This window comes from Neolamprologus brichardi, chromosome 6 (assembly GCF_056152115.1).
Source record: "Neolamprologus brichardi isolate AB-2024 chromosome 6, ASM5615211v1, whole genome shotgun sequence".
Taxonomy (NCBI): domain Eukaryota; kingdom Metazoa; phylum Chordata; class Actinopteri; order Cichliformes; family Cichlidae; genus Neolamprologus; species Neolamprologus brichardi.
The window spans coordinates 1,113,153-1,137,254 of record NC_142109.1 but is presented as its reverse complement, the minus strand read 5'-3'; the positions used below and the strand labels follow the sequence as shown (position 1 = coordinate 1,137,254).

Here is a 24,102-nt window from a genome sequence, read left to right as displayed (position 1 = left end):
GTCTGAGTAGCAGAGTGAAGCTTTTGGTCATGCAGGAAGTAGACCGTTCAACCACATTGAAGAGGACAGTTGAGGTAGTTCTGGCGTCTGATTAGGCTGCCTCCTTTATAGAAGGAGGTGATATAGCCTCAAAATTATATCACGAGATTTTAAGAAAATTTGCAATAATTATATTTTATGAAAATATAAAAAATGCTTTGTTGATGCTCAGTTCCTTTCAGTTTTGTTTATATAGCACCAAATCACAACAAAATTGGCCTCAAGGTACTTTATTATTTTAAGGTACAGACCCAGTAATACACAAGCTCACAGTTGTAAATCAATGACGCGGATCTCTCGTCCTGCTTTTCAAGTGAGCTACTGTCCTTGATGACAGTCTTCCTAATTTAAAGGTAGTCTATTGAAACAACGTGCCAGCAGCAGCATTATAGTGCAATCGTAGTGACACAATATTCTATGACACATCATAAGTCAACTGTAAGTTTAAGTTAAGTATAAATTACATAATTAACACTTTAGATTGAAAGTAACTAAAGTACTTTACCTGGGATGTTGTTTCTTCCTTTTTAACCAATAGCTTAAAGTAATGGTTTTCCACCATGTAGCTGCTTCAGGAGTTTCCATCTAGCATTTGCTTTTTCTGTCACGTGGAGTGCAAGTAGCAAAGGCTGACTTGCCTGGCTTTATCTCATTGAGAGATGAAACATCTCTACAAACATCGTCATCTTCACAAAGATGTCCAGTCCTGTTTCGTCCCAAATACCATTACCTGGATGACTGAGAACCTACACAGACATATCCACTATCATTCGGTTTCCAATTTCAGCCAATCAGCATTCGACTTATGCACAGTGTTGTTGGTGTAGCTGGTTAGAGGGAAGTCTGGGCACCTCTGCATAGTCTGCTACCCTCAGTTTGGTACTCTAGGTCACCCATTCAATTTGTAGAACTCATGAAGTGGTGTTGACACTAGCAGCTGGTTTCTCAACATCTGGCAAATAAACGAACCCTGAATTCTTATTACCAAAATGTGTTTTGTAATTGTAGATGTTCCTAACTGTGTACCTCAGCAACAATAACCAACACTTTAGTGAAGTCCCCATCACACCAGAGACACTGTGCAGAGATGTGGTGGAGCTCTGCAAGGAGCCTGGCGAGTCTGACTGCTATCTGGCTGAGATATTGAGAGGCTCAGGTGAGTTTCTTGTGTCAAGTAGATATCCAAACCGCTAGTTTTGGATAAATTGTATTCATTCACGTGAACCTCAAATACACAAACACTGATATGGTTGTAGCTATATTTCAAAAGTAGCTATAATGTGACTTTCAGGTGATAAGACTTATATTTTCACACATAGTTTTTGGCCCTATGGTGTAATTATATCATGATTGATTCATTCCATCTCTTTTTGTAACAAAGGGTTAATGTTATATTCTTTAACGTTGTGTGCTTTTTTCAATCAATCAGAACGTGTTGTTGGAGAAGGAGAACAGATGCTGGAGGTGTTGCAGCGATCAGGACAGCAGAGGGGAGAGGTACGTTATCTCCTCCGTCACCAAAGAGCACCTGGACGAGAATCAGGTAAGAAAGAAACTTAATGGCTGAAGGTAATTAAAAAACTGACATACTATGTTAGTTAATAAAGGACCACACACCACCAGAACAGTCTCAGTACTATTTGGCACTCATACACAATTCTCTGGAAATCTACTAAAGTGAAGAAGCATATTTCTTCCAAAAACTCCAACCTCATTTGGTGTTTTGATGATTGTGCTAAGACATCAGTCTAACATTTCTTGAAGGACATAACATATGCTCACTTAAAAAAATGTAAAATTTAAAAAGAAAAAATTGTCCAAACAGCCGTAACTACAGTACAGGTTATGATTTAGGTCCAACATTTAGGTCTAAGCTAATTTCTAATTATAAGTAATCAATTGAATGTTAATTATGAAGAATTTGATAGACAGTATCCATCCTCTCACTTTTGATGGCAGGTATGGATCCTGTGGTTAACTCAGTGGAGTGGCAGTACTGGTGTATCCCCTTTGTAAATATACAGATATACCTCTATCCATCTATTAGTTGATATACAGAGGTGGCAAAAGAACACACATTTTTCACATTTTTAATAGAAGTACAGATGCTTGTGTTTGAAAAGTAAAAAGGTGAGTGTTCCTCTAATTCGCTTGACAGTGTATTACAATTTACAGAAAATATTGGCACTATTGAAGGTCCGAATGAGCACGGTGTATCTTGTAGGTTACTTTGCTTTCACTCGTTTGTCCATCCATCTTCTTTCGCTTATCCAGGGCCGGGTCGCGAGGGCAGCAATCTAAGCAGAAAAGCCCAGACCTCCCTCTCCCCAGCCACCTCCTCCAGCTTGTCTGGGGGAACACCAAGGCGTTCCCAGGCCAACCGAGAGATATAATCTCTCCAGCATGTCTTGGGTCTGCCCCGGGGCCTCCTCCCGGTGGGAAATGCCCAGAACACCTCACCCAGGAGGCATCCTTATCAGACGCCTAAACCACCTCAACTGGCTCCTTTTGATGTGGAGGAGCAGCGGCTCTACTCTGAGCCCCTCCCAGATGGCCGAACTTCTCACCCTATCTCCAAGGGAAAGGCCAGTCGCCCTTCCTCTGAAGGGTGAGCCAGTCACCCTTAAGGAGTATCTGTGATCTCGTTCTTTCGGTCACTATCCACATCTCGTGGTACATAAGGGATGTAGATCGACCGGTAAATCAAGAGCTTCGCTTTTAAACTCAGCTCTCTCTTCACCATGACAGACCAGTATAGTGTCCGCATCACTAATCCGTCTGTTGATCTCTCGCTTCCTTTTCCCGTCACCCGTGAACAAGACCCCGAGATACCTAAATGCCTGCACTTGGGGCAGGAACTCGTCACTGACCCAGAGTGGGCACTCCACCCTTTTCTGGCTGAGGACCATGGCTTCAGATTTGGAGGTGCTGATCCCCATCCTCACCACTTCACACTCAACTGCGAACTGTTCCAGTGTGAGCTGGAGGCCATCATCCGATGAAGCCAACAGAACCACATCATCTGTGAAAAGCAGAGATGAGATTCTGAGACCACCCAACTAAAAGCCGTTCACCACCTCAAAATTCTGTCAAATAAAAATTACGAACAGAATCGGTGACAAAGGGCAGCCCTGGCCAAGAATGAGTCCGACTTATTGCCAGCTATCCGGACCAAGCTCTTGCAACGGTTGTATAAGGATCGAATGGCCTGAAGCAATGGACCAGACACCCCATACTCCCGAAGCAGGAGTCTGAAGGACACGGTCTTCTCCCAGTCCACAAAACACACGTAGATTAGTTGGGCAAGTTCCCATGCACCCTCAAGTATCCTTGAGAGGGTAAAGAGGTGATCCTGTGCTCCATAACCAGGATGAAAACCGCATTGTTAATGCTGTATCAGAGGTTCGACTAACGGGTGGACTCTCCTTTCCAGCACCCTGGCATAGACTTTCCCAGAGAGGCTGAGGAGTGTGAGCCCCCTATAGTTCGAACACACCCTTTGGTCCCCGTTCTTAAAGATGGGAATCACCACCCTGGTCTGCCAATCCAGAGGAACCACCCCTGATCTACACACAACATTGTAGAGGCATGTCAACAAAGACAGCCCTACAACATCCAGAGCCTCCAGGATCTCAGGGCGGACCTCATCCACCCCAGGAGCTCTGCCACCAAGGAGTTGTTTAACTGCCCCAGTGACCTCGCCCCCGGAGATAGGCTAGTCGTCCCCCTCAGACTCTGCTTCCTCCACAGAAGACGTGCCAGTGGGATTAAGGAGGTCCTCAAAGTATTCCTTACAATGCCCGACTATGTTTTCAGTCAGAAGTCAGCAGCGCTCCACCCGCACTATACACATTGCAGGTGGAGCACTGCTTTCTCCTCCTGAGTCGTCTGATGGTTTGCCAGAATCTCTTCAAGGGAGTCCGAAAGTGTTTTTCCATGGCCTCTCTGAACTCCTCCCACCTCTGAGTTTTTGCTTCAGCCACTGCCCGCGAGAATAGAATAACAAATGAACTTAACATGACACAGGAACACAGGAAAACTAAGAACGCTGGGTCAAATGACCCAGAATCTTGACACATACAAGGCCTTGAATAATCAGGCCCCATCTCATCTTAATGACCTTCTAGTACCATATCACCTGATTAGAGCACTACGCTCTCGCACTGCAGGCCTACTTGTTGTTCCTAGAGTATTTAAAAGTATGGCAGGCAGAGCCTTCAGTTTTCAGGCCCCTCTTCTGTGAAAGCAGCTTCCAGTTTGGAAATGGGACACTATCTCTACTTTTAAGATTAGGCTTTAAACTTTCCTTTTTGCTAAACGTATAGTTAGGGCTGAATCAAGTGACCCTGAATTCCCCCTTAGTTACTCAGCAATTGACTGCTGAGTAACTACGGCTGCTGGGGGCTTATTATTATGCACTAGTATTTTATTGTCATTCACCTTTTTCACTCACTATGTGTTTATATACATTGTTGTCAATCTTGGCTTATCCCGACCATCCTCTGCACCAACACTGGATAGGCAGTAGAGCATGGCTAAAACGATTAAATTCTTCATTAGTATTTACTGTGTTTTGTGTCCAGTTGGATCCAGGGCTGCAGATCAGATGATGAAGAGAAACCAGGTGAAAGCCTCTTTGGAGAGATGTCTGGAGAATGGGGTGAGAGACTTTTACTGTGATTTTGATGAAAATAAATCAGTGTGTTTTGCCTTGGCTTACATTTTTATTACCGACTAACATGAATCCCTTCAAACACATTCATAGATATTGCATTGTGAGTTTCTGTGATCAGCAGTCCCCAAACTTTTTTGTGCCACGGACCAGTTTATGTCCAACAATATTTTCACAGACCGGCCTTTAAGGTGTCGCGGATAAATGCAACAAAATAAAACCAGTACCCATACTAAAAAAAAAGAAGATTTATTCATAACACACGGGAAAAGACCCAGAGAAACCAAATTAACGATAAAAACGATAAAAAGAATAATGCTAAAAACCGACAAAAACCCTGAAAACCATGAATTTCACATCCAAGCCTGAACTCTCGCGGTCCGGTACCAAACGACTCATGGACGGGTACCAGTCCATGAGTCGGGGTTGGGGACTGAACAGAAAGTTGTGCATTGCACCTTAAAATGCATGAAGGTTGTGACAGCTGGACAGTGTGATGTGTAACTCTGACTGTATCTGCGTTACAGGTTTCAGCTCCTTGTCTGGACATGACGCTGAATGAGCTGCACGACCTGGCAACCCGACAGCAGCAGCAGATCAGTGCTCAGCAGCAGCTGCTGGCCTCCAAGGTAAAACACACCATACACAACTATTACTACTGTTACTACTACTGGTGTTACCACTTATATTGATGCTGATACTATTTCAAATGCAGTTCACAATAACCTCTTGCAGTTGCCTATGGATGCTTATTAACTGCTTCTTGTACTCTGTTTGCCCTCTGGACTAGTATACCAAACAAAGCTCTGTGCAAACAGAGACTAATGTTCATACTAAAGTGATGTACATGATTCGACTGTGACTACACAAGCCTTCTATACCTCATATGAATGTAAATGTTTCACGTCTTCCAGTTAAAGTATATCAGGAAGAAATCTGTGTAGCTGTTTAGCATGATATGATATGATAAAGACCTGAAAAGCATTGTGTTTTGCAGGAGCAGCAGCTACGGTTCCTGAAACTGCAGGATCACCAGCAGCAGCAACAGGAGGCGTCAGAGCAGGAGCGGCTGTGGCAGCTCAGGGAGAATGCGCATAACCAGGAGGCCAAACTGCGACGAGTCCGGGCCCTAAAGGGTCAGGTGGAACAGAAACGCCTGAGTAATAGCAAACTAGGTCAGTGAGCCATGCGACTGCATAGGCTTTGTAACACTTTGCAGAGCTTCTTTATTCTTATCCAAAACCTTTGAACTGTTTTATGTGTCACATATTCCTGGGCCTAATTGTATAAAATCAATATGAAACACTAATGCACCGACAAGTTTGGCACTTTAGTTTGGGGCAAACATCAACATGGGAAAAACATTAGAAAACTATTTAAGAAATTTTTCGTTTCATAAATAGTCTAATTTTTGTATTTTTTAAAATAAACTTGGGATTTTTTAAACGGGAGCTAATATTCTCATATCCAACTATATTTCTGTTCATTGACTATCAGAAAAAGAAGAGGTACTGGCGCCCCACTCTTCATTTTCAATCTCAAACTCGTGGTGTAAGTCAACTTTCTTTTGACTGGCTACCCTTCTTAAACAAAAGGTTTACATGCAGCTGGTGTTACGTATAAGAAGAGGCTCTAAATAAAATTCAACCGTCCACATTGTTATTCAATTCAATTTTCTTTTACATAGCGCCAAATCACAACAACTGTCGCCTCAAGGCACTTTATATTGTAAGGTAGACCCTACAAAAATACATGCAGAGAAAAACTCCCTATGAGCAAGCACTTTGGCAATAGTGCTTGCTCATAGCACTATTGCCATAAAACAATAAGAGAAGGTGTGCCCTCTCCCATGCTCCCAGGATGTGGGTGTGAATGCCAGAACACTCTGGAATGCACACAAAGTCTTTGCAGACTCCTATGGATCACACATCGTATCACTACACAATCGATTATACACCTCTAAGCATATATGGTTAAATATTGCTAAGCATAAATGACAATCAACAATATAAACCTGACATGAGGCAGGTTGCGCTGGTGCATTTGTGACAGCTTCACTTGAAATGCCTTCACCGCATCACACATGTCCATGAACTCACAGATTTCCTTACCGAGCTCAAAAACTCGATTGAGAACTTTTCCCCAACTCAGCCAACGGACCTCTGTATGATGAGGAATGTCAGCAAGCTCTGAATCTATTTGAACCTTTAACTTGGTGATCATTACATGCTCCATTTTTATGACTCTACCACACAGCCTTTCCTGGTGTGTGATGCAGTGATATGCTGTTAACTCACCGGTACATTTCTCCTCCTGCATCTTTACTCTCATCCTGCCGACTAGTCCGCTTTTTTTCACCGCACAACACCGGCGCTCCATCTGTTGTAAGTCCAACAAGTTTGTCCCAGGGCAGTTTCATGTCGGTTACACTTTGACATGCGTTTTCAAAAATGTCATTTCCTGTCGTTGTCCCGTGCATCGATTTAATGTCCAATATTTCCACTCCACGGATGAAGATGTCCAGCCGTGCAATGTCCATCATGTCTGTACTTCCACAGCAAGAGAGTATGCCCAGTACAAGGTTTTAAAAAAACCTATTCAAACTGAAAATGAGTGTAATGGTCATCTTTAAATAAGTAGTGCAGGGTACTGCGGGATGACACCAGGATCAGTTAAGGACTGCAATGATATGATTGTGTTGCAGTGGAGGAGATCGAGCAGATGACCAGCCTTTTCCATCAGAAGCAGACAGAGCTGCTTGTGGCTGTGGCGAGGGTAGAGGAGCTGAGCAACCAGCTGGAGGGGCTGAGGAGCAACAGTTTGGAGCCTTCTCTTCCTCTTCTTCCTCACCACCACAACATGTCCTCTACAGCTGAGCTGGAACGTCTCTACAAAGAACTGCAGGTGAGATGTTAGCGGAGAATTTCTCTTGCTAATATTAAATTATACTTTGCTGTTCTACAATTAAATTAAATGTTTGCCATATTTTCTGCTTTCTTTACAGTATCATATAAATATATATCAGATTTTTATAGCAACATTTGTCATTCAGCGTTCTTTGATGAATGTGAAAATCTCATGACATTAATCAGCTACAGACATAAAATCATATTTCTACCTAATAGAGAGAGTGAAGATATCGGTGATACTGTTATGCCTTTACACAAATTACTTTGTATTGTGGAGGGAAATATATTTTCTGTTCCTGTTCTTGTTATGTAGCATGTGTAATCATAAAAAGGCAGTAAGAGTAAGAGGCAGGCGGGGCCATCTGCTGCGACCGGTTGGGGTGAGAGAAGGAAGACAGGATAAAGACATGCTGTGGAAGAGAGACAGAGATTAATAACAGATATGATTCAATACAGAGAGGTCTGTTAATACATAGTGAGTGAGAAAGGTGACTGGAAAGGAAAAACTCAATGCATCATGGGAATCCCCCGGCAGCCTACGTCTATTGCAGCATTCTATCAGAGATAGTGTCTGTCTCCCGAATCCAAACTGGAAGCTGGTTCCACAGAAGAGGGGCCTGAAAACTGAAGGCTCTGCCTCCCATTCTACTTTTAAATACTCTAGGAACAACAAGTAGGCCTGCAGAGCGGGAGCGAAGTGCTCTAATAGGGTGATATGGTACTACAAGGTCATTAAGATAAGATGGGGCCTGATTATTTAAGACCTTGTATGTGAGGAGCAGGATTTTGAATTCAATTCTGGATTTAACAGGAAGCCAATGAAGGGAAGCCAAAACAGGAGAAATATGCTCTCTCTTTCTAGTCCCTGTCAGGACTCTTGCTGCAGCATTTTGGATTAACTGAAGGCTTTTCAGTGAGTTTTTTGGACATCCTGATAATAATGAATTGCAGTAGTCCAGCCTGGAAGTAATAAATGCATGAACTAGTTTTTCAGCATCACTCTGAGACAGGATATTTCTAACTTTAGAGATGTTGCGCATATGGAAGAACGCAGTCTTACATATTTGTGCTTTGAAGGACATATCCTGGTCAAAAATGACTCCAAGGTTCCTCACAGTGTTACTGGAGGCCAAGGTAATGCCATCCAGAGTAAGAATCTGGTTAGATAACATATTTCTAAGATTTTCAGGGCCGAGTACAATGACCTCAGTTTGATCTGAATTAAGAAGCAGAAAGTTATCGGCCATCCAAGTCTTTATGTCTTTAAGACATTCCTGCACTCTTATCCTGTCTGTAGTGCTGTGCAGTATATTTTGGTATCGATCCAATACCAATACTTTTAACATATATAGGCAACTTATGTTGGGGAGAGAAGTGTAAGACGGGAGGTTCCCAAAGTGTGTGTGTGTGTGTGTGTGGGGGGGGGCATGGTATGAGAAGAGAGAAAAAAAAAAGAGCGTTTGGACACTGCTAGCATAATGGACAGGTTTTTGGCGGGGATTCCACACGTACGCAAAGCAGGAGATGAAGCATCGCCAAATATGTTTCCAAACCAACTGCCTTCCAAGCAAAGACTAGAAAATATGGTGAAGCATATCTTCCCTTTGGCTTCACCTGCATAAGGCCAAGGTACGTCTCCCCTGCAGAATTGGTTTTCCCTGCGTCGCACTGGGCTGTCCAAATCACGGACAAACAGTATCCCACATTCTTGATGTTTAGTTCACAAACACTTCTTATAATGACCAACTATATGGGCTGAAATTGTGGTCATAAATATTTTGTACTTGTAAATCAGGATTTGTATGTGTAAAATGAATTTGTGTGTGTGTAAAAAAAGATTTGTGTGTGGACAAAAAATACACGTGAAACTCTGCACTCAAGTTTCAAGTTACAAGAATGAATTTTGACCCTATTTTTTGTCCTTTCATCTGATTGGCCAATGTCATGTCAGTCACAAATTTAACTATCCAATCAGAGAACAGATGGGTTTGGCTATTGGAGGGGTGCTTTATGGAGCTTCAGGTCCTTGAAGGGAATAAATGCCCTTTTACATGCCAGCCCAGCGTCACCACGAAAGAAAACAGTCTGTGGTCGTCTGAGTTTCTGCTTAATACAGGGACCTCCAGAGTCTTTTCAACAGCGCTGCGGACATCGGGGTGGGGAGGGGGGGTAGTGTTGTGGAAATGACAGTCTTCACTAGTGGGGATAGTTACAATGCATTCTTCGTTATGAATTAGCATACATGTTTTTACTGAACATTTGAAGGACCAGCAAAAAAAAAAAAAACTCTTGTAGAGGAAATAAAGCCAGAGATAGAAACGACAAGCAGCAGGTGCATCTAGCACAGGTAGAGCTGCTGCAAAAACCCACAGAGCTCAACAGCCAGCGCAGCAAATTCTGGATCCTTGGCCTTTAGTTAGCATTAGCAGCACATGATGTGAAAGGACCTTTATGCTGCGCACTGTGACTCACAGCAATGCTCCCAGATCAGCACTAACTTTGTGTTAAACTAATCCTAAAGTGGCATAAACTCTCGAGCGTCTCACACTTATGTTTAATCAGTTTTCTGTTTGACGTTTATTCAGCTGAGGGATTAATAAAGTTAAATTTAATTTAATCTAATCTAATAACTTTAATCTCAGCCAAACCGATTTACTCACGAACAAATAAAACACTGAAAAAAGCCCAACAATAACATTTTTAAGTTATCAATGTGACTTATATATCATGTTTAACCCGAGTAGTGAAAGACCGCGTCGATCGGCTCAGATATTTGAAGTTTACACAGCTACATTCTCACCTGAAAATATGTTAAAAGTTTTTTTTGTGACCCAGAAAGAGAAATAAGAGTGATATTAAAAGTAAGTCGCTGCCGCCATTGTTGGAAAATGGAATTGGCTGGGCCGCTATGAATTCTGCGATATGGTTTTTCAATTTTGTTGTCCGGGTGGAAAATGGGGAGAATGGTGGCTCCGGGATTCTCCCGGAAAAATCGGGAGGGTTGGCATGTATGGTTGTGGCAACATCACTAACCTTGTCAAACACCTCAGAGTAAATCATATCACAGAATATGACGAGCTTATGTTGAGGCGAACTGAAGAGGAGGAGAGGGACAGGTGCTGCTAGAGCGAGACAGACGTCTCTCATGGAGTCCTTTAGTGCTGCAGGCAAGGTGTTCAAATAGCCGCAACTTCAGTTGTTATATTTCTATGTGATGAACTCTGCATTATTAAGTGATAAGAACAAGTAATCTGATGTCCTGTAATCATTATGATGCTATAATTTGAGATACAATAAATAAAATAAGTTTTTGTACAAAGTATCGGATCAGTATCGTCGATACCATCCTGAATATTACTTGGTATCGGATCGGAAAGGAAATCAGTGGTATTGCACATCACAAGTTAGGGGACCTAGCTTCTCTCAGATATTAATACAGCGATCCTCCAGCTTCAAACTGTATTACCCTTCAAGGACCTGCAGTTCAAAAAAGCGCCCCTCCGACAGCCAAACCCAGGTGTGGATGTAGCGTAAAAGAGTTAGTAGTGTATTTTATTACTACCTGTAATTTATTGCAGGTTACTTGTATTTGTTTAATTGTTTACTAAATGTAAACTAAATGAACATTTTCTTATAAAACAAAGGGGGGCCTAGCAAAAAAAGTTTGGGAACCACTGATATAGGGAGTGATTTGATATCCGGCTGTACATACCTCTATCTCACACTGTTAGTGCTTCCAGCTACAGTTGCTGGGAGGTTAAACCTAATGTCTAATAAATTATTCTAGACAATATTTTTTCTGTTGGTTACATACTTTGATTTCTCACCCCCCCTTCCTTTCCAAACAGCTAAGAAACAAGCTGAATCAGGATCAGAGTGCCAGGCTGCAGCAGCAGAGAGATAGCTTGAACAAAAGGAACTTGGAAGTAGCTGCGATGGACCGTCGGTTGGTTGAACTCCGGGAACGGCTCTGGAAGAAAAAGGCTGCTTTGCAGCAGAATGAGAACCAGCCAGTGAGTTTATACAGGAAACAAATATCAGCAAAAGTAGATTTTTACAATTTCACACAAGTTTTTTTTGTTTGTTTTTTGTACAAAACATTTATTTTTGCTTTGTTGTTTGCTTAACATACAAGTACTGATCGAAAAGGCTGCAGCAGTCAAACATTTCTGCTCCCTCCAGGTGGCTTCAGACTGCACAGCCCCACAATATAGCATGGGCTCCAGAGTGGCAGCGGTGGGGCCGTACATCCAGTCATCCTCCACATCAAGCTCTCAGGGGCCACCTGTGCCGGTCCGCCAGGAGATTCTGGTGAAGCCAGCATACCCAGATGGCACTGTCACCCTGCCCAAGGCTGATTCGTCACTGAAGCCACCTCCTAGGCCTGTCAAACCAGCCTCAGGTACATGTTTCCGTGATGTAAGAAATATATTTTTCTGTTTTGAGTCCTAGCATGCTAAAACACTATTTGAGTCTGTACCAAAACTCTACTTGATGTAGTTATCTCTGCCTCACAGGTTTCAACACCTTAAAAACAAGCAAGATCTTTGACTGGGAAAGCTCATTTTCCGAATCCAGTAGGGGCTACGAGCACGCCTCCACGCTGCCTCGCATGTCGAGTCTAAGCTGCCGCAACTCAGGTCAGTTAGGTCCTGTTTCTGTTTTACCTTTTGCAGAAAGAGGATTTAAACTTTCTATGCCTTTACAATCATTTGTTACTACATTTCTAATCTGACACATAAACGTTCAGGCATCTGATTCATGGAGACATTGAGACATTCACTGAAAACCTAATTTAAGGATGGTCTATCCATGCATTCATAGAATACCATGTACAAATGACAGGCTAATCAACCTGAGAATAGAAGGAATGATAGAAAATTGTTTAAACAAAGTCCCACTGATGTTAGAGTTACTTTCTCTTTTCTAGGTGGTGAGACCGCCATAGACAAGAGCTACACTGGCTCCGACATTCCTCCTCCCATCCCCTCACGATCGAATCGTTCCACAGAGAACCTGCTCAGGGACAATCAGGTATCAGTGGGACATCTCAACATTAATGCCTTTTCATTTTCAGAAAAGACTAACCTGGGATAGCGTTAATGTAATGAGTCAACAGCTGCCTTGCTAGGTCAGTTAAAATCTACCTAATGGTGGATGATGCAGCTGTTGTCTCAAAATAAAAACTTTCTGAACTAAACTCAAACACTTCACCAGCAGGTTTCACTAAACAAGAAGAACAGTAAGAATAAGCAATAAGCAAAATCAGTACAGAAATTCTGCGTTGCGCACAAAAATAATCTAACCTGAATTGAAATTAAAATTAATACTTTAACAATTCTGTTTTGCAGTGAGTGACTGGCTGCTCCCATTTGGGAACGATGCCACCTTATCCCATAGTCCAGCCAATAATGCGTATATACGCAGCTTAATCAACGTCATTGACAGGCTATGACAGCGTCCTTATGTGCCGACACCGGTGTTTTAGCGAGCAAAGCGGCGAGGCTGACGTTAATGACAACGTGTACAACCACTGGAGATGTGAGGAGGACAGACGGAAAAAGAGTGGACTTTATACCAGTTTTTAAATTGTGTTGATCGGCCACGTAAAACCAGAGTTATGATAAAAATATCTGCAATGTTTGGTTTTCTTCCTGAACACTGTCGTTGTTTATATTTACTGCGGGAAGAAACGGTAAAAACGGCGTTTTATAAGGAAAACCTCGAAAGCCTGTGAGCAAAAACAAACCCCACCCCCCTCTGCCTTTCCTATTCGTCCAATCAAATTCATCGAACAATCAAAAAATGATATGGCAACGTGGCATCTAGTTGTTAAGAAATGGGGGAAGTTTTAGGAGTGACAGCGTGTTTTGAGTTGTGAGAGATTTGCGACGTTTAGCGCAAATCTTGTGTAGTTAGTGTGTAGTGTAGTCAATAGTTTTGTGTGTGTCAGAACAATGAGGCGACTGCTGAATGTTACAGGTGTTACAGCAGTGATACATCTCCTGTTGTCAGGCCTGCAGGTATCAGGCTGTTGTTCTCCTTTATCTCATAGTGGACAGAAATTATTTTTTAGAGTGAAACAAATAATTTGTGTGGCATCAGATTTGATGCAGAACAGCTGATTGTTCTGTAAATAGTTTGAAATGTTTATTTAAAAACACCTTTGCTGCATTTAAAAAAAAAAAAGCTGCAAAAAACTTTGTTGTTTGCATAACTCAGTTACTTTTTTGAAGAAGTAACTATATAATTAATTGCCCAACATTGGTCATTATATGCTGTATTTTGCAGACAGAGCGGTACAGACTCTCTCCCAGACTCAGACTCATAATACAAGTCAGAGCTTTATATTAAAAAAAAAAAAAAAAAGTTGTGTTTTGAAATTGGAGTTCAAGTTATTTTTACTTCCAATAGTGTTAACATACTACACAGGTCATGAACAAGATTTTTTTTTAATTTTCATTTTAAGTGGGGCTAAAGCACTTAATTAAAAGTAGTCTAACATAAATGCTGTAATTTGATTATTTTAATAAACATGTAACTTGGATGGATTCGATGCTGGCGTGACCACAGTGCACACGTCTGCTGTTGCTCACAGTGGTCCAAGTGTTCGCTCAGAAACATGAAAAATTAGAGGGAACATTGATCCTGACTAATAAATGAGATGCTGTTAAATCTTTGCAAAACTAATTCATATATGGACAACATATGTGCAGAACAGAAATATATACATAGTTGCACTTACACATACGTTTTCACGTTGAGATATGATAAAAAAACAAAAAACAAATTAAAGCTCTGGTGTAAGGTTGAATATGAATATATATGAATATTTATATATGAATATATAAAAGTCAAACTCAAACTGGTTAATAGCTGCTGAGCACTTTTACATTTCAGCTCATTTTGATATTTGATTTATTGCTTCATTTTCTGTATTTTGCAGTTATATCATCGTGTTTCCACGTTTGCTATATTTTACTTTCAGCTCTCATCCAAAAGTCTTTCCAAGTTGACACCACCACCTCCAGTTCCCAGCAAGCCCAAACCATTCCGATCTTCTGGCCTGTCAGCCTTCTCCAAAGCCCCCTATAACACTGGCACCTTCCCTGGTAAGGTGAAGCCAGTTGGGGCCCCCCTCAGGGCTCCAGGAATCCTATCCAGTCATAGCAACACCCTCCCTTTGCCCAACAAGCAGGAGAGTCCTCCAGCTGCTGCTGTGCGACCTTACACCCCAGAACTCTCTGATTGTCCCCCACCTGTGCTTCAGAAACCTCAGACCCTGGCGGCTTCCTCAATCTACTCGATGTACACCCAGCAGGCGACACTGGGGAAGGGATACCAACATAGTGGCCAAGGAACACTGCCTCGGAGCCAGCCCCGAGGTAATCCACTGATACGGTTGCCCGTGTACTAGAATACTCTTCCTGTTAAGATAGGGCTGCACAATTATGGCCAAAGTGATTTTTCTGATTATTTTGATCAGTGTAAGATTGGTCCTTGGAAGCACTGGTCCTCCTCATTCACCAACATGTTGTATATGTCTTAGTAGAAAAATATGAATTAAAAAAATTTCACCTAAACACCAAACTTCAGTCAACAGGGGAGAGGCTTTTGCATCTTTGCAGAAAAATAAGGTGTGTGCGACAAACTTGCCAACACTTGGTCTTGGGGTAGAGCATCACTTCCTGTTCCTGTTACAGCACACAGTGGTGTTTTCTGTAGCTTATTTCGAGCTGTGTAATCCTTAAATTCTTTATCCAAAGCACACTTTCTGTTGAATAACCCGCTAATTATATTCAAAGTATTCATTCATCTTTAGGGACTCACTACCTTAGCTTAGCTCGTAGCCGACTGACTAGTACCTTCGCCTCTTCACTCTTCACACCACCAAACTGTGTCTCTAATAATTCCCCCCCACAAAAAAGCGCGACTATCGAGAGTTGGGATCAGGAAGCAGAGTCGCAGTCTCTCCTCAGCTTCTCTCCCCCTGCTATCCCCCAAAACCCTCCCCCTTAGAGACTGTGTCTGCTCCCAAACCAACAAAAAACAAACCAAAAATCAGCAAAATAATGACATAACATAGTATCCACAAATGCACCAAAGAGTAAAATAGTGTCTATTATTAAACAATATAAGTCCCTGTTAGTAATTGATCTACAAATTCCTCCACCTTACAGAAACCTGGTTACAGCAGGATGATTATGTTAGTTTAAATGATTCAACAGCCATGAGTTATACCAACCGTCCAAAACCTCGAAGCACAGGCTGAGGACGGGGCGTGACAGCAATCTTCCTCTCCAGCTTATTAATCAACCAAAGATACAGGCAGAGTTGTCATTTATTTGAAATTACAGCCACACAAACATTTGTTATTGTTCACTTCATAGTTTCTGGCTGTTTTCTCAGAATTTTTATCTGATTTAGTGCTCAGCTCGGATAGGATAATTATTGTAGGTGATTTTATCATCCATGCATTTAATCCGTTGTATTCAAAACAAAAAAATAACCACTTTAATCATACACTAGATCTTGTTGTGACATATGGGATGGAAACTGAACAGTATTTCCTGAAAACCCTGTTTTGTCTGATCATTTCCTGATAACATTTCAATTTACAATAATGGATTACACAGCAGTGAGGAATAGATTTCATCACAGCAGATGTCTTTCTGAAAGTGTACAAGGGGATGAATTATATCCTTAAATTAAGGATATAATTCATCCCGTTGTCTTCTTCAATGTCATGTGCCAACACAGTGCAGATCAGCAGTAAAACATGACTCATAACAATCTCACAGATGTAACGTCATGTACTTTCAGAACCACTCATATTTCAAGGTTCAAGGTTCTTTATTTGTCACATGCATAGTTATACAAGTATAACACACAATGAAATGTAGCCTGACACACTCCTCGACATGTGCAAAAATGGAGGGGGGGGGGGGGGGGGGGGGGGAGTAGAGGAAGAACATTATATATATATATATATATATATATATATATATATATATATATATATATATATATAGTATGTACATTGGGTGAATGTGCAGTAGTAGCAGCAAGCAGGAGAATTCTGTACATTAATATGAATAGACATCTGACTATTTTACAGAATAGACAATATAATCATATTTAAAATTAAAGGAATTCCTGTCTCAGTCAATTATAGATGATGTGAGAGGGCGGGTGTGTGTGTTTAGGGCCCAGATGGCTTGGGGATAGAAGCTCCTCTTGAGTCTCTCTGTCCTTATTTTGTCTCTTTTTCTCCAATTGATCTTCCCGAGTTAACTTCGATAATTACTTTATAAAAAACATCAGTGGTCCTTTAGACACCATTTCTACAAAACTGCTCACAGAAATCCTGTCGTTACACTGAGGACACTGAGGTGAGACCAGGCATGAACAGGACCAGATACCAGACGACCTGGGCTAGAAATACAGATAACTAAACTAGCAACGATTGACACAGAGAAAACTGGTGGTGGTCAGAAGGCCCGGTGGAGCGGTGTCCGGCAGCCTCGCCTGTGTCAGTGCGCCCCAGGGTGGCTGTGGCTACAATGTAGCTGCCATCACCAGTGTGTGAATGTGTGTGTGAATGGGTGGATGACTAAATGTAGTGTATAGCGCTTTGGGGTCCTTAGGGACTAGTAAAGCGCTATACAAATGCAGGCCATAAGCCTGTCTCCTAGAAGTAAAATACAGAGTATTTCACTCCATTAATTATACCTGCATGATGGATGTAAATAAAACGTATAGCCCAGTACTTGATAGCTATCAGATCGCTCTGCATTTCCTCTCTGATGTTGTACTTGTTCAGACTATATTTTGGAAACTTCACCATGTGAGGTGAAGGGAACAGCTGTGACTGGTATTTACTGGCATGTTGTCAGGGACTGATTTAGATGCCACTTGATTTGCCTTTGCTTTGTAGTCTATTGGTAAAGCAAGCTTTTTCAGTATCAGTATTTAGGAAAAACAGGTACTTATCTATCAATAATGAAGTTTTTTGGGGGAGTTTTTTTTCCTCTCACCCCAAACAATAATCAAACATGTAATTTGTAATCTGTGCGTTTGTTTAATGGAGGTCAAATAGAGCTTGCTGTGAGAAATGTCTTGTGAATCCATGTATTTTCTTTCCTTTCTTAGTGTATGGAAAACCAGTCCTTCCAGCCAGCAGCAGGCAGCAAGCGATCAGCTCAGAAAACTATTCCCTCAATTCTGAATTTTGTGCACCTGACGGAAGTGAAGCTGGCAACAGTTGCCCAGGTAACACTGAAGGTATCGGAGGAGAAACAGCAGAACACAGTATCCCTCGCCCGCTCAGCCCCACCAAGCTCCTCCCCTTCATATCAAACTCTCACAGGAACCCCAGCGATGCTGACCTGGATAATCTGCGTCGCCGGCTGCAACATGCACCCCGACCCCTGAAGAAACGCAACTCAATCACAGAGCCCGAAGGCCCAGCAGGACCCAACATTCAGAAACTGCTCTACCAGAAAACCACTCTGGCTGCTATGGAAACCATCCCCATGGAGACGGCTAATTCTGCAGGGATCCATATACAGCCTACAGTTCCTGAGGACAGGATGGGTGGCATAGATGGAGCAGCCAGGGTTCAGGAGGAAAGTGAAACTGACTTGAAAGAGCCACTCCCTGAGAAAAGTTTGACCCCACCCCCGCTACCCCCTCGCTCACCCATCTCTGATCCTACTTCCTGCCACTGCGTGCTATCACCGCTGGAAGACAAGGACAAGGAGAAAGAGAAATGTCCATCAACCTTAGCTCACCAGGAACCGTTTCTAGAGGAGTTCCCTCCTTACCCACCCCCACCTTACCCCAGCTGCGGGGAGTTGGAGGAGGGAGATGATGCTGTTCCCCTGCAGCCACCAGAGGTTGCAGGACAGGTCACAGTTCTGCCGGTGAGTGAGGCGACTCAGATTTTGAGAGGTTATTAAAAATCCAGTTTGCCTAAAATACAAACACAATTTTTTTTTTCTAATTTATTGCAGTTCTGTTTTCTTCTTAGGGTAAGAAATCAATCCTCCATAAAGCTGGCAAAGAGCGAGCCAACCACAATTTGCGGGTCAAGTTCAACCCTTTGGCCCTGCTACTGGATTCATCTCTGGAGGGCGAATATGATCTTGTCCAGAGGGTGATCTATGATGTGAGTCACATAAAACAAATAGAATAAAATAGCCCATTATTATCATTGTGCATGTACCAAAAAATTGTGGGAGCTACACACTGCTATACTTATTTTATAGATCCACTAAAAAGATTTATACTTCCTTAATTGTTCTTCACCCCAGGGTATATGGTCAGTATGTTACTGTGTGTCTTTCAGGTGGATGACCCTAGTATGCCGAACGACGAGGGCATCACGGCTCTGCACAACGCCGTTTGTGCCGGCCACACCGAGATTGTCAAGTTTCTGGTTCAGTTTGGTGTCAATGTTAATGCTGCCGACAGCGACGGCTGGTGAGCCTAAGTAGGAAACAGTAGAAAACACGGGCAGTATAAAAGATGGACTTAGCCATGGTGACACCTCCGGACATAACTTCCGGATGTTATGTCTGTCTTTTACATTGTCTATGGTAGGAAGAAAACAAGTTAATTGGGCACAGCACCAGTCCTCATTAACTAACTACTCATTCTCCTTCTGTTTGTGTCTCCAGGACGCCGCTTCACTGTGCTGCCTCCTGTAACAACGTTCAGGTCTGTAAGTTCCTTGTCGAGTCCGGAGCAGCTGTATTTGCCACAACATATAGTGACATGCAGACAGCTGCTGACAAGTGCGAAGAGATGGAAGATGGCTATGCCCAGTGCTCCCAGTTCCTCTATGGTGAGACAAAACCTGTTAACATATTAACAAAAGGGGTTCAGGGAGATAAGCCTCATAGTTCATAACAAATTTGTTGGTTTCAAGGACAATTTCGCAAATCTTTCAAGGGGTTGAGCGTGTTCTGTAGCAACAAGAGATTTACTGAAGTATGACGGGTGTCTGTACAGGTTACAGGCCAGTTTGGAATTTGCTTAATTGTTCTTTAGGGCAGTGGTCCCCAATCCCCGGGCCTCGGGCCGGTCCGTGAGTCGTTTGGTACCGGGCTGCGAGATTTGAGGCTCAGGTGTGAAATGTATAGTTTTCAGGGTTTTTATCGGTTTTTAGCGTCATTTTGTTATTGTTGTTATTGTTAACTCGGTTTTCCTGGGTCTTTTCACGTGTGTTATGAACAGTGTTGGGGAGTAACGGAATACATGTACCGCAGTTACGTATTTAAAATACAAAATATGAGTAACTGTATTCTGTTACAGTTACCGTTTAAAAAGGTGTTATTAAACGGTAACGAAACGATCTGGAGAATTGCCAGGTCCTACGGCATACCGGAGATGTTCATTAGCCTCCTGAGAAACATCTACCACGAGTCAAGCTGCTGCTGATTTCGGACTCGTTCGAGATCAAGACGGGAGTCCGACAAGGCTCGGTTATATCGCCGTTTCTGTTTGTACTGGCTGTGGATTTCATCTTGCGGCATACCCTGCGGGACAGGGAGCATGGAGTCCATGGACACGACGGACGACAAATTGCAGATCTTGATTTTGCGGACGACATTGTGCAGCTCAGATCTACTCAACGCTCCATTTGTGATTTGACCACCATGCTGGAAAATGAAGCGTCAAAGATTGGCTTGCGGATCAGCGCTGCAAAAAGCAAAGTCATGCGGATCGGTTAGGCCAGAGCAAATACTCCGGTACTCGTTGGCCACCACCTGCTTGATGAAGTCAATCAGTTCACTTTTCTGGGCAGTGTGATAACACCGAACAGTGGCTCAGACAAGGACGTCGCCTGTCGGCTTGAAAAGGCAGCATCGGCCATGCACAACTTGAATCCAGTTAGGAGATCGACCGCCATCTCGATTTCATCCAAAGTCCATTTGTTCAATACGATACGACGGCAACGATTACCCGACGACTGAATGTTTTCCAACAGCACGGCCTCTGGCAGATTCTCAAAATTTCATATCGAGATATCATGTTACCAACGAGGAGGTCCTTCAGCACACTGCCTCACAACAGCTAGCAGACGTGGCATTGGAGCGACGATTTCGTTTTGCCATCACGTTCTCCGCCAACATCCAAAAGGATTACCGAAGATAGCCATGTCATGGAGACCTGTCACGGAGCTGCGGACGACCAAAACAGACGTGGAGACAGTCATTCATTGAGGGCCTGAAAGCGGTCGATCTTTCATGGGATGAGGCTGAAGATGTGGCTGCAAACCAAACTCATTGGCGAGCCCTTGTGGCCCAATGCGCCATCTGTCGAAAGAGGAACTAAGTCTAAGTAGAACAAGGAGCGGTCTACAGTGGAGCTATGGAGATATAGACTTTACTATTACACAAAATAGTAAGACAGATGTTGAAGTGGAGGATGCCATCCTGTACTCCTACATAGAGCCCACTCACACCTGGACAAGGGAAAAGCACGGTCAGGATTCTGTTTCTTGACTTTTCAAGTGCCTTTAATACCATCCGGCCCTGCCTGCTTCAGGAAAAACTAAACAGGATGCAGGTGGACTCTTGCCTGGTCGCTTGGATCTTAAACTACCTCACCAACAGACCACAGTACGACAGGCTGAAGGACATCACGTCTGACACTGTGGACAGCAGCACAGGAGCACCACAGGGAACTGTGCTGTCCCCTCTTCTCTTCACCCTGTACACCTCTGACTTCTGCTACAACTCTGAATTATGCCACATTCAGAAGTTTGCAGACAACACAGCCATCATGGGGTGTATCTGGGATGACCAGGAAGAGGAGTACAGGAGTCTGGTGAGGAACTTTGTCGCATGGAGTCACACACACCACCTGCAACTCAACACCTCAAAGACCAAGGAACTGGTTGTGGACTTCGGGAGGTCCAGAGCAGGTCCACTGCCTGTTCAGATAGAGGGAGAGGAGGTGGAGGTGGTCAACACATACAAGTACCTCAGGCTGTGGGTGGACAATAAACTGGACTGGTCATGCAACACAGAGCACCTGTATAAAAAAGGCCAAAGCCGACTGTACTTCCTCAGGAGGCTGAGGTCTTTTAACATCTGCAGGAAGCTCCTGAGGATGTTTTACCAGTTGGTGGTTGCTGGAGTACTTTTCTATGCTGTGGGGAGCAGCACAGCAAAGAAGGACTCATCCAGGCTGGAAAAACTAATCAGGAAGGCTGGCTCTGTGGTCGGCATGAAGCTGGACACTCTGGTGCCAGTGGCAAAGAAAAGGACACTAAAGAAACTGCTGGACATTATGGACAATGCTGGGCATCCTCTGCACACAACCATAAACAACCAGAGGAGCCTGTTCAGTGACAGGTTGCTTCTCCCAAAGACAAGAACCAACAGACTTAAAAACTCCTTTGTCCCACACGCCATCAGACTGTTTAACTCCTCTCTGGAGGGGAGAGGGAGGGGAGACAGGAGGACAAAGGAGAAGGGAGCAACTAAGCTGTAGTGCTTTTTCACTGTGCAATACTTAATATCCAACGGTGCAATAGACTCAAAATACTTGAAATGTGCAAATCCCTTGTATTCTTACTTGTATTTATTTTATTTATCCCTTGTGTATACTCTGTATTTATATATGTCTCTGTATTTATATATATGGTATATTTCTGCTCACTTCTGTCGGTGCTGTGCTATTGGAAACCGAATTTCCTGGAGGAACCCACCCAAGGGATTAATAAAGTTTTATCTAATCTAATCTAAAAGACAAAAGAGCGATCAAAGTTACACATTATAGTTCTAACAGAATTGCCACTCTGTAAGCATCTGCAAGGCTAACACAAAGAATCTAGGGCTGTCATGGTCTGGGTGTGTGGCTGTAAAATTCCATTGAAGGTCTGGACCTCCCTGGTATCCACCCATGGGCAGGGCCTACAGCCCCCCTCACCTGAAGCTGATTGAGGCAATCAGGTTGGAGATTTAAGCTGCTTGCTGACACTGCTTCCTCGCCAGTTTGTCAACTACCCTATGTTGGTAACCAGGCCTCACGCTTCATGTTCATGAATCTCAAGTGCTCTACTAACCTTGTAATCTCGTGTTCTAGTTACTCCAGGAAAACTCCATCATACTGAACCACTCATCTTGGAAATCTGGTTAACCCGCCAACTCTCGGAATCATCTCCTTGCCTCACCTGCCTGCCCTCCTGCCCTTACACCACCTCGGGAGCTTCACCACTCAGGACAGCTGCCACACACCACCTAACCCACCTGGACCGCACCACCTCTCCCTCAACACTTCCATCTCCCACCTGCACAGTAAGACGAAGATTTTCATAGCTTCCACTCTCTCCAGAACTCCTCATTGGCTACCGCTCTAACACTGCTCTCCTCTCTTCCAGTACTTACCTAATCACCAGCAGCTGCCGTTGCTTTCTTGGACCTGTCCCCTTGCTTGTCCCTCTCCCCTGGCCAAGACCCTCACGCCCCATATATCAAGCCTTAAATCAAGTACTAATGTGAACGTCATTTTGGTGTTAGTTAATAAACCTTTGTTAAACCCTTTACTCTGCCTCCGCCTTGGGTTTCCTGCACGTGGGTTTGATTTTCGGTGGTCGGCCTCCGGCCGTTTTGTGACAAGGGCAATGATAAAGCTGGTTATGCTGACCGCAGCCCATCAGTCTGACCCTGACAGATAACCAAGGCAATGACGAGCCATCAAGCTTGCTTGATGGTCATATTTCTACGGTAGAATCACTCTGGCCATCACTTTAAGATCTGCTTGGGTTGGTTTTGAACAACGCTTTGTGTTGTTGGCTTTGTGTTCATATGTAAATACTGAAAGACAGACTCCTAATAATTATGTCATAGGTAATTATGTCAATTTTATGAAATAACACACAAGTAATGTAACCAGTAGTGTTACTTTTCTTGAGTAGTGACCCCAACAAAACTATAAAAACAAGTACACATTTGATATCACTATATTAAGTATTATGGAACAGTGCAATTACTCTAAGATTGCTGTCAGCAGGAAATAAGCAGAGATTAAACATTACATTTGTATTCACTCACTCGTCCAAATAAAAATGATTGAATTTAGGTGTTCATATTACTTCGATGGCCACAGATGTTTAAAATATCAAAAAAAGATCTAGGTGCTTCTGCAAACATTTGTGAAAGAATAGGTTTCTCTCATGAGCTCAGTGAATTCCAGCGTTCTACTATGATAGGATGTCACCTGTGCAACATGTTCAGTTGTGAAATGTCCTCGCTATTCAACAGACTGTTAGTTGTATTATAACAACAGCAGCTCAGCTATGAAGTGGTAGGCCACCTGGATCAGCAAATGCTGGGAATAGTATGTAGTAGTTATGTTCAACATATGATTTCATATGTTGAACATAACAAGCTAGGAGCATAGCATGCAGCTATGCAGCATAGGTTACCATGACAGTGTATCCCAGTAAGAGGTGAATAACCACTGAAC

General features: G+C 43.0%; 1 protein-coding gene across 1 annotated transcript; it reads left to right on the top strand.

Moving 5' to 3' along the window:
• The first annotated feature begins 1,006 nt into the window (after positions 1–1,006).
• On the top strand, positions 1,007–19,533 carry LOC148102366 (apoptosis-stimulating of p53 protein 2-like). Its single transcript, XM_087842378.1, has 15 exons — positions 1,007–1,195; positions 1,469–1,582; positions 4,623–4,699; positions 5,239–5,340; positions 5,709–5,886; positions 7,416–7,615; positions 11,469–11,633; positions 11,803–12,022; positions 12,138–12,260; positions 12,551–12,654; positions 14,609–15,005; positions 17,773–18,545; positions 18,653–18,790; positions 18,971–19,104; positions 19,302–19,533. Exons 1-15 carry the CDS (start codon positions 1,048–1,050, stop codon positions 19,531–19,533), a joined length of 3,105 nt encoding a protein of 1,034 aa, XP_087698504.1. The 5' UTR covers positions 1,007–1,047.
• The last annotated feature ends 4,569 nt before the right edge of the window (positions 19,534–24,102 follow it).